This window comes from Melanerpes formicivorus, unplaced genomic scaffold (genome assembly GCF_026170545.1).
Source record: "Melanerpes formicivorus ecotype bairdi unplaced genomic scaffold, bMelFor1.0.p_v2 SCAF_34, whole genome shotgun sequence".
Classification (NCBI taxonomy): domain Eukaryota; kingdom Metazoa; phylum Chordata; class Aves; order Piciformes; family Picidae; genus Melanerpes; species Melanerpes formicivorus.
In genome coordinates, this window is record NW_027142386.1 from 1,878,532 (window position 1) to 1,892,171 (window position 13,640).

Here is a 13,640-nt window from a genome sequence, read left to right on the forward strand (position 1 = left end):
ATTCTGTGCTCTGCTGTTGCAAGCTGGCTACTGGAGGAGGGACTTTTCCAAGCCATCTGTGCGCTGCCAACTCGACTGGGACAGGTCATGTGGGGTTAAAAATGTGTGAGTGAGAAACCAAAGAAAGGCAGACTGTTTGCTTTGGAATTGGTCAGGTTTCACCCTGCACAGGTATTTATAACCAGAACTGTCCTGAGAGCAGCTTGCAAAGAGGCTGGAAATTAAAGAGCTGATGGGCAGCATTTTAGCAAGATGAGAGAAGAGGCTGAAGTGCTCCAAGAATGCATTAGAGCTCGCTGGCAAACAATAACAGTACACATGATCTGGCCTCGCCAGGCTTGAAAGCAGGAATGATGGGGTGGAATTTTTGTTTGCCTATGTAACCCAGGAGGACACAAGAGATCATCTGAAGGATGTTTTCTTCTGCCCTGAAAAATCTACACAGCTGTACTGCAGTGATTCCAGAGCTGTGGGCTGCTCTTTCGCCTTGTTTTGACTGAAATAATATCCTTTAACCACTGGGCTTCCAGACACAGAGCAGCCTCCTTGCTTTTTCTTTCCTTCTTCCTTCCTCTTCCTCTCTTTCTTTCTTTTTCCCCGTCTTTCTTTCCTTTTCCCCCTCTTTCTTTCCTCCCTCCCTTCCTCCCTCCCTTCCTCCCTCCCTTCCTCCCTCCCTTCCTCCCTCCCTCCCTTCCTCACTCCCTCCCTTCCTTCCTCCCTCCCTTCCTTCCTCCCTCCCTTCCTTCCTCCCTCCCTTCCTTCCTCCCTCCCTTCCTTTCTTCCCTCCCTCCTTTCCTCCCTTTCTCCTTTCCTCCCTTCCTCCCTCCCTTCCTCCATTCCTCCCTCCCTTCCTCCCTTCCTTCCTCCCTCCCTCCCTCCCTTCCTCCCTCCCTTCTTCCCTCCCTTCCTCCCTCCCTTCCTCCCTCCCTTCCTCCCTCCCTTCCTCCCTCCCTTCTTCCCTCCCTTCCTCCCTCCCTTCCTCCATTCCTCCCTCCCTTCTTCCCTCCCTTCCTCCCTCCCTTCCTCCCTCCCTTCCTCCCTCCCTCCCTCCATTCCTCCCTCCTTTCCTCCATTCCTCCCTCCCTTCCTCCCTTCCTTCTTTTTTAATTGGCTTGTGCTGGGTTAATCTGAGCACAGTCACAGACTGCCAAGCTGGAAGGGACCCCAAGGATCACCTTGGTCTGACCTGTCAAGGTACAAGTAGAGTGGAAATCACAAATCAGAGACTCAGAGAGTGTTGGGGGTTGGAAGGGACCTCTGGAGGTCAAGTCCAACTCCCCCTGCCAGAGCAGCATCACCCAGGGCAGGTGTCACAGCCAGGTGGGGTTGGAAAGTCTCCAGAGAAGGAGACTCCACAACCTCTCTGGGCAGCCTGCTCCAGGCCTCCAGCAGCCTCACACCAAACAAGTTTCTCCTCATGTTGAGGTGGAACCTCCTGTGAGTGAGTTTAGGTCCATTGTCCTTCATCCTATCCCTGGGTACCACTGAAAAGAGCCTGGCTGCATCCTCCTGACATCCTCATCCTGACAGGATGAGACCTGACAGCTGCTGATGGCAAAGAGGAGGTGAGGGTCAGGGGGGGCTCATTCTGCAGTGCTCCTGCACTCAGGACCAAACTCTTCCCTTGCTGCTTCTGAGGCTCCAGCTTGTACCCCTCCAGCTTGTACCCCTTGTTCCCTGTCCTATCACTGGGCACCACCCAAAAGAGCCTGGCACTTTCTTCTTGCCCCCCACCCCTCAGGTATTTATAGACATTGATCAGATCCCCTCTCAGCCTTCTCCTCTGCAGACTAACCAGCCCCAGGGCTCTCAGCCTTTCCTCACAGAAAAAAGTACTCAAGTCCCTTCATCATCCTCATAGCTCTCTGCTGGCCTCTCTCCAGAAAGGAGCTGGCCCAGCACCCTGGCAAGCTGTGTCTTAGAAGTGACTAATGGGTGGGAATCCAGCACTGCCCCTGGGAGATGATTCCAACCTCTAACAGTTCCCATGGAGAAAAGTTTTCCTGTGGAGTCCAATTGGATCTCCCCAGGAGTGAGCTGTCCCCACAGCACCTCCACTGATGGCTGCTGACAGGGGGTCTGGCAGCACCCTCTCAGGTGTTTGTAGGCTGCTCTAAGTCCTGCTTGACGTGTGCATTGTAGAGGATCTGTGTGTGTGTGTGTGTTCACCCAGGTGTGGAGTTTTCTACCAGGGGTAGGTCAGGTCCTTCAGAGCGGATCTGGCAGCTCTGTAAAGAGCTTTAGGAGACCAACGGAGGTGAAAGAAGAGGCCAGAGGCAAAATAACAGAAGGGAAGCAAGCATGACAAGAAAGGAGCAGGAGCTGGGGCTCAGCAGGGTGGCTGAGGGCTCTCCCACCTGAGCACAACAGCAGCAAAGGTCTCAGGTGGATTCACCTGATCCGTTTATTTGCATACAAAATAACCATCCATTAGCACTTGCTTCTCCCTTCGGCAGCTGTAAAAGGCACCGCGCAAACGGCAGCGACACAGGACGCTAAGTCAGGTCTTTGGGGAGGATGTTGTGGCAGAGCCTGTTGGGACAGGACAAGGGGGGGTGGTCTGAGACTAGAAAAGGGAGATTGAGAGTTGTAGAGCCCCTGAGGGTGGTAAGAGCCTGTCCCAGGTTGCCCAGAGAGGTTGGAGCTGCCCCATCCTTGGCACCGCTGCAGGTCAGGTTGTTTGGGGCTGTGAGCAAACTGCTCTGGTTGGGAATGCTGACAGCAGTGGGTGGTTGACTGGATGAGCTTTGAAGGCTCCTTCTAGCCCAAAGCATTCCATGATTCCACGTTCTGCCAGGACTGGGTCTGCTGTGTCACCTCGCCCCTGTCCCAGCAGGGCTGCCCCATCCAGCGCACCTTCAGCCCTCAGGGGCAAGGCGAAGGGGCACACCCAGCCCACCCTTGCTCCTGGCACGTCTCAGACACGGTCAAGCGCCCCAGGGCCACCTGCCTATCCCCTCAGTCACCCTCCGTGCCTCATCGTTGCTGAGTGCCCCTCACAGCCCTGGGCAGAGGGGGGGCGGAACCTCAGGCTTCTGCCTCCGCCACAGGAGGAGAGCAGAGAGAGCAGGGCTGGGCAGGGCAGGGCAGGGCGAGCAGAGGCGCGGCCGGGTGGGGAGGAGGGGAGCAGCGCCCGGGCCGAGTCCGCCCCTCGGCCACCGCCTCCTCTTCTCGCTCCGCCCGGGGCTCAGCGGCTGGCTGCGGCGTGGTCTCCGCGGAGACCGGCTCGGGACCGCCCCGGCGGGGGAGGCTGGAGCTGAGCGGGCAGCGGCTGGAGGATCAGCGGCTGGAGGATCAGCGGCTGAAGGATCAGCGGAGCCCCTGCGGCTGGCGGCGCCGGGAGGGAGGGTCGGCGGCGACTCCGAGGCCGTCGGAGGGCACAGCGGGGGAGCAGGCGGCGGCCGAGAGGTGACCGAGGGGTGGCGGCTGCCCGGGGGGCTGTGGCTCCAGGGCTGCGATCGCTGCCGGGGAAAGCGGAGGTGTCCGGCTCGGTCTGCAGAACCCGGGGTGTAAAGTTCGGGGACTGGCTCCTCATGCCGATCCCGCCCCGGCAGAGCCGTGCTCGGAGGGGGCCGGGTGGGGAGGGGAAGGGGCCGGGAGAAGGGGGGAAGGGGCCGGGTGAAGCGGGGAAGGGGGCGGGTGGGCTCCTGCTGGCTGCGGCAGGCGGGAGGAGGAGGAAATCTTCTCCGCGCAGCTCTCGGAGCAGTTTGCAGCGCAGCCAGGTCGTGTGAAATCGATAGAGAAAGAAAAGGAACTCTGGGGCAGTGCTGGCTGGGAGCAAGGGCAGGGCAGAGCAGAGCAGAGCAGGCAGCGGTGCTGTCGGAACCGTCCTGGCCCCTCGCAGCCTCAGCGCTTCCTTCCCTCAGCCCTCCCCGTGCAAAGCGCTCGAACCGAGGCAGGGTTTTCCCTGCTGGCGATGAAAACTTCCCAGCAAAAGCAGGGGAAAGAAAAACAACTCTCTGAGCACGCGGCTGTAAGAATCTGCCTGTGATGGTCCTGATAAAGCTTTGTGTCGTGATTAAAATTCACGTAGTAAAGAACAAAGGCGAAAAGACCTCTACTTAGTTTAGGTTAAAGTGGCCCAAAAGCCTGATCCAAGTGTTTGGTGATGAGTTTCGCTGCTGGGATCATTGAAAGCTGGACCAGGTGGTGTGTTTTAGGAAGTGCTGGTAATGGAGCAAGACTGCAATCAGATACCAGAGCAGGAGGTGTTTATCAGAGCATAAAACAGTGTTTCTGGGATAGATCACCAAGTGTGATAGGAAGTCAGACATCTGAAGCCCGGGCAGGCAGGTCAGAAAGCACGTGGTCGATTATCTACATCATTTACCAGCATCTGGAGAGAACTCTGCGTTTTGCAAGTGTAAGGTGACATGTTCTGAGCTGAGGTTTGCAGGGGGAGGTGTGTTTGAAAGGCCAGACCTGGGGATGTTTGCCCTCCAGAGCAAGCAGGCTCTTCTTCAGCCAACAGGAACAACTGGTTGTGGGCTGGGAGCCTGTGCTGCTGAGTGATGTCTGCAGGCTCAGGCTTAGCGTGTCAGGAGACTCATGGGCACAGGAATATGGAGAGGAGGTTTTATTGCCTAGAATCATGGAATGGTCCAGGCCAGAAGGGACCTGCAAAGCTCATCCAGTCCGACCTGCCCCCACTCAGCAGGGACATCCCCAACTGGATCAGGTTGCCCAGAGCCCTGTCCAGCTTCACCTTGAATATCTCCAGGGAAGGAGCCTCAACCACCTCCCTAGGCAACCTGTTCCAGTGTTCCACCACCCTCACAGTGCAGAACTTCTTCCTGATACCCAATTTAAATCTCCTCTGCTCTAGTTTGAAGCCATTGCTCCTGGTCCTGTCCTTGCAGACCTTTGCAGACAGTCTCTCTCCATCTTTCCGGTCCTGGCAGGCTTCTCTAAGGTCTCCCTGGAGCCTTCTCTTCTCCAGGCTGAACACCCCCAGCTCCCTCAGCCTGTCCTCACAGCAGAGCTGCTCCAACCCCCTGATCATTTTTGTAGCCTCCTCTGGACCTTCTCCATCAGGTCCAGGTCCTTGCTATACTGAGGGCTCCAGCCCTGCACACAGTACTGCAGGGGAGGTCTCACCAGGGCAAAGTGTTCAAATATTCTTTAAAGAGGGAGAAAGCTTTTATGGTGTTGACCTACAGTTGTGTGTTGGAGGGCAAGGCCTTTGTGAGGTGCTTTGCTCAGACAGCAGCAAATGAGCTGGCAACATTCAAATATGCATCTGATATTAAGCCCAGAGTGCTCTTTTCACCTGGAATCCATGGTGCTGGGTGAGGAATGTGTGTTCTGGGCTGCTTGTTAGCTGCTGCAAACTGCTGAAGTGAACATAAGCCATCACTTTCCTAAGTGTGGGTCCTGTCTCGTGTCAAGAAGTGTATCAAGGAGCTAAAGCAGGGTAGAATTTTCTTGACTTGCTCCTTCTAGGCAGGAAGGAAGGAGAACAAATAGCTGCAGTGAAAAATGAGCCATTGGAATGTGCTGCCCAGGGAGGTGGTGGAGTCACCATCCCTGGAGGTGCTCACAAGGGGATTGGCTGTGGCACTTGGTGCCATGGTTTAGTAGTCAGGAGGTGTTGGGTGACAGGTTGGACTTGGTGATCTCTGAGGTCTTTTCCAACCTTATTGAGTCTATGATTCTGTGATTGTTGCATTTACCCTCTGTTCACTTAAAAGCAGAGAGATTTGGCTTCTGTTTGGCAGTGTGGCACACAGGTCACTCAGAGCCACTTGGCTTCTCTCTTTGCCTGTGGCAAAGATTAGATTCCCTCTGCCAGCTCTGTGGGCTGTAGCTGGGGGAGCTCATGATGGCTATCAGCTCTAATCAAAACCAAAATGACTTTTCTGAGGTGCTGCCCTTTTCCTCTGCTGTTAGATGGTGTCTGGAGAGATTTTACCAAGAGAGAAGAATTGTGGTGTTTGGGGGTGTCCAAACTCAGTTATTCCTACCTCCCAAGTCTAGAAGTGGGGAGGTTCAGACTGGATGTTAGGAAGAAGCTCTTCCCCAGGAGGGTGGTGAGAGCCTGGCACAGGTTGCCCAGGGAGGTGGTGGAAGCCTCCTGCCTGGAGGTGTTTGCAGCCAGGCTGGAGGTGGCTGTGAGCAACCTGCTGTGGTGTGAGGTGTCCCTGCCCATGGCAGGGGGGTTGGACGTAGATGATCCTTGAGGTCCCTTCCAGCCCTGACAATTCTATGATTCTAAGCCTGCCTGGGGACTCCAAACTGTCTGGGATCTGAGCTCCTGAGGTGGTGCATTGGTGCTTAAATGGTCAGGTTGCTGCCATGCACTTTTGTGGCAGAAAAGGAGCTGGTGAAGGCTTCTTTTTAAAACTTCTCCACTTGAGGGAGTTGCTTTTCTTCTCTTTGTGAGAGCCACCAGCTTGATGGGAAGGGATTTTTGTTGTTCTTGTTGTTCTTGTGGTTTTTGAAGGCTACTTACAGTTTGCTGACATCCTTTGGAGTGCAGGACTTAAGTGGTGTCTGCTCTGAAAGGAGAACACCAGCTCTGAAGGGTCAATATTGCAGCAGCAGCCAAGTTGTATAGGCTGCAGTGTGCAGGAAGCACAGCCATGGCAGCCATGCCTGCAGCTGAGAAGGTTTCCAGAAGGCAGCTGATCAGGATCTTTGCTGAGGTGTGAAGTGTAAGGTGCAGCAGTGCAAAGCCTGACGTGCAAGGTGGCAAAGTGCAAGGTCCTGCACCTGGATCAGGGCAATCCTTGATACCCAGCCAGGCTAAGGGATGATGAGATCGAGAGCAGCCCTGCAGAGAAGACTTGGAGGTGCTGCTGGGGGAGGAGCTGGGCAGGAGGCAGCAATGGGCACTGGCAGCACAGGAGGCCAAGGATCAGCCTGAGCTGCATCCAAAGCAGTGTGGCCAGAGCTGGAGAGAGAGGATCCTGCCCCTCTGCTCTGCTCTGGGGAGACCTCACCTGCAGGGCTGTGTCCAGCTGTGGAGTCCTCAACATAGGAAGGACCTGGAGCTGCTGGAGAGGGTCCAGAAGAGGGCCATGAAAATAATCAGGGGCTGTAGAACCTCTGCTATGGGGACAGGCTGAGGGAGCTGGGGGTGTTCAGCCTGGGGAAGAGAAGGCTTCAGGGAGACCTTAGAGCAACCTTCCGGTACCTAAAGGTACTAAAGGCTGCAGAGGGACTGTTTGCAAAGGTCTGCAGTGGCAGGACCAGGGGCAATGGTTTGAAATGAGAGCAGAGCAGATTGAGATTGGATGTGAGGAACAAGTTCTGCACCAGGAGGCTACTGGAACACTGCAACAGGCTTCCCAGGGAGGTGGTTGAGGCCTCATCCCTGGAGATATCCAAGGTCAAGCTCGACAAAGCTCTGAGCAACCTGATCTGGTGGAGGTGCCCCTGCTGACTGCAAGGACATTGGACTAGGTGACCTTTAGAGGTCCCTTCCAACCCAGCCCATTCTGTGATTCTATATTCAGAAGCTCAAGAAGGTGTCAGGAAAGTCTTGATTGCTTTCTGTCCTCTGAGATACAGTGCAAGGAAATCACTCCAGTGTCCCTAAATGTTTGTTCCCTATTCTGACACTGGCTTCTGTAATGTTCTAAACTCTCCACTGCAGAGCTTTTGGGGGAAAAAAAACACTGCTTTGGGGTTCACAGAGTTAGAGAGCTCTGTCTTTTTGGAAGTGTTTACAGCAGGGAACAGTATCAGAGGCCAGGGGAGGAACACAAAGCATCTCCAGGACATTCATGTTAGCATTCCCTGACTCTAGGAAACCCCAGGTGTGGGCTTGGTACACAAAACCCAAGCTGCAAAGCAGGAGTTGGAAGGGACCTGTGGAGATCACCCAGTCCAAGCCCTCTGCTAACACAAGGTCACACACAGCAGCTTGCCCAGGACCTCATCCAGGTGGGTTTTGAAAGTCTCCAGAGGATGCTGTGTCCTGTGCTGGGTCAGGTTTGGCTGTCTCCCTAGTCTCAGGTGATAGAAGGAGATGAAATGTGCCAGGGCAGAGAGGGGAAATTTCTTTGCTGCCAGAGTGGTTAGGGCTTGGCACAGGCTGCCCAGGGAGGTGCTGGAGTCCCCATCCCTGGAGGTGTTTCAGAACCCTGTGGCCCTAGCACTTGGGGCCATGGTTTGGTGGCTATGGTGGGGTTGGGTTGGTGTTGGACTGGATGACCTCAGAGACCTTTCCCAACCCAATCATCTCTATGGCTCTGTGCTGCCTGTGCCTCTCTGCTGCTCCTGCAGCTCTGCCTAGGAGTGAATCAAGCAGTTGCATTTGCATGACACAACACACCCAGAGACTCCAGAACCTCTCTGGGCAGCCTGCTCCAGGGCTTCAGCACCCTCACAGCAAAGAAGTTTCCCTTAATGTTCAGATGGAACCCCATGGGCTCCAGTTTGTGCCCCTTGTCCTGTTGCTGAGCACCAGTGAGATGAGCCTGGCCTCATCCTCTTGACCTCCCCCCTTCAGATGTTCTGCAGGGGAGTTGGATGTGCCCAGTGAGGAATCCTTTGGGCTGCACAGGGAATACCTTCAGGTTTAGTCTTCTGGTTTGTGATTCCTCTATTTTTATTTGTTTGTTTTGCAGGTTCCTTTCACAGAGGCCAGCAGGGAGTTGATGACATGGATCTAGATATCTCCAGGTATGATGCAGCAGTTGGGCATTTGGAGCTCAGGGGATGTTGTTCTTGGATCCTCTGGAGCTGTTTCTGTAGAGAAAAGTAGAACCCTCAGGAAGTTAGTGGATGACACCAAGGTGTGTGGTGCTGTTGACACACTGGAGGGAGGGGATCCAGCCAGAGGGACTTGGATGGGCTGGAAATGTGAACCCAAGCCACCCCCATGGGGTTCAACAAGGCCAAGGTTCCTGCAGCTGGCTCAGGGCAATCCCCAGCACAAATCCAGGCTGGGTGAGCAGTGGCTGAGAGCAGCCAGGAGGAGAAGGCCTTGGGGGTGTCAGTAGGTGACAAAGTCCCCAGGAGCCAGCACTGGTCCCTGGCAGCCCAGCAGGCAGCTGAGTGCTGAGCTGCAGCCAGAGCAGGGAGAGCAGCAGCACAGGGAGGGGATTCTGCCCCTCTGCTCTGCTCTGCTCAGCCCCCACCTGCAGCACTGCCTCCAGTTCTGGTGCTGCCAGCACAAGGACCTGGAGAGGGTCCAGAGGAGGCCACAGAGAGGATCAGAGGGCTACAGAACCTCCCCTGTGGAGACAGGCTGGGAGAGCTGGGGCTGTTCAGCCTGGAGAAGGGAAGGCTGCAGGGAGACCTCAGAGCAGCCTTCCAGGAACTGAAGGGCTCCAGGAGAGCTGGGGAGGGACTTTGGCCAAGGGCTGGGAGTGCCAGGATGAGGAACAATGGCTTTGAGCTGGGAGAGGGGAGAGTGAGACTGGAAATGAGGCAGAAATTGTTGGGAGTGAGGGTGGGGAGAGGCTGGCTCCGTGAAGCCTCGGGAGTTCTTGTGCTGTGTGGGGAGGCAGTGGCCATGGGAAGGCAGTGCTGGGCAGGAACGGGTGGAGGCTAAGGTCGAGGCTTTGATGGTGGTGTCGGTTTACACTGGCTCAGAGTTAAAAGGAACTTGTCCCAGCAGGGGAGTCCTTTCTTGCTGCAAGGGGCAGCAGTTTCGTTGGCGGGGCTGTAGTGGATCTCTCCACCCATCCATGCAGTCTGCAGGGACAGCTGCTGCTGCTTCCACCCCCGGAGCACAGCTCCAGGCTTTGGCTCTCCCAGCCTCACAGAATGGGAGGGGTTGGGAAGGACCTTGACAGATCATCCAGTCCAACCCCCCTGCCAGAGCTGGGTCACCCAGGGCAGGTCACACAGGAACACATCCAGGTGGGGCTGGAAAGTCTCCAGAGCAGGAGACTCCACAACCTCTCTGGGCAGCCTGCTCAAGACTGTCACACTCACAGGGACAAAGTTTCCCCTTCTGTTCCCCTGGCAGCTCCTCTGCTCCAGCTGGCACCCACTGCCCCTTGTGCTGTCCTTGGCCATCCCTGAGCAGAGCCTGGCTCCAGCCCTGCACATCTTTATCAGCAGGAGTGAGGGCAGCCCTCAGGCTCCTCTGCCCCAAGCTCCAGAGACAATTCAAAGCCCCAAGTCACCACAAGCAGTCCCTGGTGGCTTCCTGTGCTGTAGCTGCTGTGTGCCTGTGCTCTGGAATGCTGACAGCTGAAGCTGTGTCTCACAGTGGTGCCTGGACAGTGACATTTTTCCATCTGCAATCTCTGCATGCACCCAAGCGTTGCTGTGGGACAGCAACTCCACACTCAGCTCCACTGTCCAGAGGAGGGGGGGGGGGGGTGGTGAGCTGGCTCTACTCCAGCTGTGATTGTGAAGCCTGTTGACAAGAGCAAAGGTGGAATAAAATGTCCAGGCCCAGGACTGCTCCCTGTGCTCCACATTTTATCTCCTGCCTGTTTCCAGGGTCTGCTCCAGATTTCCTCCCTGTAGGAGAAGACTTTCACTGAAGGGCAAGGGGAAGCTTCAGCTGATACAAGAGCTTAGATACAAATAGGTTGTCCTCTAGAAAGCCAAAGCCATGGAATCATTGCCTACCAGTAAAATGAACTATCCCCACCTGGGTTGCAGGTAACTGAGTACTTGAAGACTTCAGTGGCATCTGGCACAGGTTCAGAATTGATGCCCCTGGCTTCACTGCAGAGCACTGCAGGTTGTGTTGTAAGAGCTCCATCTGCCAGACTCTCTGCACCTGGCTACATCTGCTAGGGCTGTGCAGGATGCTCTGCCAGGAGGTGGGCACTGCATCCCTGCCCAGCAGGGTGTAAAGCTCCAGCATGACCCAGGGCAGGTTCCAGTTGTGTTGTGCTGGAGAGATCAGTCCCAGGAGCCGTGACCCAGCCCAGCCTGGGCTGCATCCAAAGCAGTGTGGCCAGAGCTGGAGAGAGGGGATCCTGCTCTGCTCTGGGGAGACCTCACCTGCAGTGCTGTGTTCAGTTCTGGGACCTAACACAAGAAGGACCTGGAGCTGCTGGAGTGGGACCAGAGGAGGCCACCAAGATGATCAGAGGGCTGGAGAGCCTGCCCTGTGAGGACAGGCTGAGAGAGTTGGGGCTGTTCAGCCTGGAGAAGAGAAGGCTCCAGGGAGACCTCAGAGCTGTATCTGAAGGGGAGCTGCGGGCAGGCTGGGGAGGGACTGCTCAGAAGGGGCTGTGGAGGTAGGCTGAGGGGCAATGGTTTGAAAGTGGAGCAGGGCAGAGTTAGGTTGGACACCAGGAGGAAGTTCTGCACAGTGAGGCTGGGGAGACACTGGAACAGGATCCCCAGGGATGTCAGCCTGGCTGTGCAGCCTGCTCTGGCTGGAGCTGTCCCTGCTGCCTGCAGGGGGTTGGACAAGATGACCTCTCAGGGTCCTTTCCAGCCCAATGCCATCTGTGGCTATGGTGCCTGGTGGGAAGCTGCCATGAAGGGCAGACCTGTCAGAAGTGCTGCTCTCCACTTCCTTACATCAAAGGAATAAGACCACTCTTCATGGTCATGATGTGACTCAGTGGTGGACCTGCTCTCACACACTGACCCTGGAGCTGCTTTTCCACAGCCTGCTAAAACCCTCCTTGCCCTCCTTCCTCTTTCAAATGAGAGCTTTCACTTCCCTGGGAGCCTCCATCCTATGCATGCTTGAACCTTTAGTGTGTCTCTGTGAAAGGGTTCATATTCCACCAGCAGCCCACAGCAGGTTCTTTGTAAGTCAAGAGAAATGAAATGTCATCCTTTTCCCAGGTTTGAAGATCCTCTGGGGGTTGTTTGTGCTGCTGGGATTAATTTTTGTGGCCAGGATGATTACTGCAGAGTGCACCTCAGCATCTCTGGCCAGAATTGGCCAGCAGTGCCAGGAATCCACTGCATGTCCCCACTGCTGCCTCTAGCAGAGGTCATTGAAGGGTAGCTTTCATCTGACAGAGCAGGGACTGCACTCAGAGAGGCCCAACTGCAGCAGCCTCATGCACTGCCAGGCACAAACCCAGGCTGGGGGCAGTGTGGGTTGAAAGGAGCCCTGGAGAAAGAGCCTTGGGGGTGTTGGGTGCTGAGCAGCTCCCCAGGACCCAGCAGTGCCCTCCTGCAGCCCAGAGGCAGCTGTGTGCTGGGCTGCAGCCAGAGCAGGGTGGGCAGCAGGGCAGGAGAGGGGATTCTGCCCCTGGGCTCTGCTCTGCTCAGACCTCACCTCCAATCCTGCCTCCAGTTCTGGTGTCCCCAGCAGAAGGAGGACACAGAGCTGCTGGAGAGAGTCCAGAGGAGGCCACAAAGATGAGCTACAGGCTGGAGCAGCTCTGCTGTGAGCACAGGCTGAGGGAGCTGGGGATGTTCAGCCTGGAGAGGAGAAGACACCAGGGGGACCTCAGAGCTGCCTGCCTGGACCTGAAGGGATCCTGCAGGAAGGCTGCAGAGAGACTTCTCCTGAGGGTCTGAGCCAGGCCAAGGGGCAATGGTTTGAAGCTGAGGCAGAGCAGGGTTAGACTGGAGCTGAGGAAGAAGTTCTTCAGTTTGAGGGTGGTGAGGCTCTGGCACAGGCTGCCCAGGGAGGCTGTGGCTGCCTCCTGCCTGGGGGTGCTCAAGGCCAGGCTGAATGAGGCCTTGAGCAGCTGAGTCCAGCTGAGAGCTGTCCCTGCCTGTGGCAGGGGGTTGGAACTGGATGATCTTGAAGGTCCCTTCCAACCTGAGCCATTCTAGGGCTCCATGTTGATGCTTTCCCCAGCAGGGGCTTTGGTAACAGCCAGTGCCTTTGTTCTGAAGGGCAGATCCAATAACCAAGAAATTCTCCAGGGGTTTTGCATTGAGGTTGCTGCAGAGATGAGCACAGCCATGGGTCTGGTGTGTGCCTTCCAACCCAACAAGTGCCAAAGGTTTGGATCAGAGTAGGTAGGACAGGGTTAAAAAGCCAATCTTGGCTGAGCTGAGCTGCAGGTTGTGATCAGTTTATTGCTTTTGTGATGAGCAGAGTTCTTTTCACCCCTGGGGTACCACCAGAGCTTTGCAAGGAGCAGCTGAGGGAGCTGGGGGTGCTCAGTCTGGAGAAGGGGAGGCTGAGGGGAGACCTCACTGCTCTCTACAGCTCTGAGAAGAGCCTGGAGCCCCATGCCCCCAAGGGTTGGGCTCTGCTCCCTAGGATCAGGAGATAGGAGAGGAAATGGCCTGAAATTGTGCCATGGGAGGGTTAGGTTGGAGATGAGGAACAATTTCTTTGCTGGAGGAGTGGTCAGGGGTTGGCACAGGCTGCCCAGGGAGGTGGTGGAGTCCCCATGCCTGGAGGTGTTCCAGAACCCTGGTGCCATGGCACTTGGGGCCATGGTTTGGTGGCCCATGGTGGGGTTGGGTTGGTGTTGGGCTGGGTGACCTTAGAGGCCTTTCCCAACCCCAACAGTTTTATGATTCTCTGGTTGTTAAGAGGTTGCTCAGGGATGTGGTCAAGGCCCCAGCCCTGGAGACACTCAAGCTGCAGTTTGCTGTGTCCCTGTGCAGCCTGCTCCAGCTGGAGCTGTCCCTGCTGCCTGCAGGGGGTTGGCCAAGGTGCCCTGGGAGGGTCCCTTCCAACCTGCTGCCTCCTGTGAGTCTGTGATCCTTGGCCTGCCTTCCCTCAACACACAGAGGAGAGGCAGAGCTCCTTTGGCAGGACCTGGAAGATGGCTCAGAGTTTGTTTGGTGCC

At 56.0% G+C, this 13,640-nt stretch overlaps 1 protein-coding gene across 2 annotated transcripts in view; it reads left to right on the forward strand.

Moving 5' to 3' along the window:
* The first annotated feature begins 3,196 nt into the window (after positions 1 to 3,196).
* Positions 3,197 to 13,640, forward strand: part of LOC137450126 (ceramide synthase 4-like) — a 46,322-nt gene continuing 35,878 nt past the window's right edge. Inside the window, exons 1-3 of one of the 2 annotated variants that reach the window (XM_068156347.1) lie at positions 3,197 to 3,408; positions 7,751 to 7,887; positions 8,574 to 8,628. In XM_068156347.1, coding sequence (XP_068012448.1) covers positions 8,609 to 8,628 — 20 coding nt within the window. In that variant the 5' untranslated portion in view covers positions 3,197 to 3,408; positions 7,751 to 7,887; positions 8,574 to 8,608. The remainder of the gene's footprint in view (positions 3,409 to 7,750; positions 7,888 to 8,573; positions 8,629 to 13,640) is intronic. The other variant, XM_068156346.1, reaches the window with a different exon arrangement.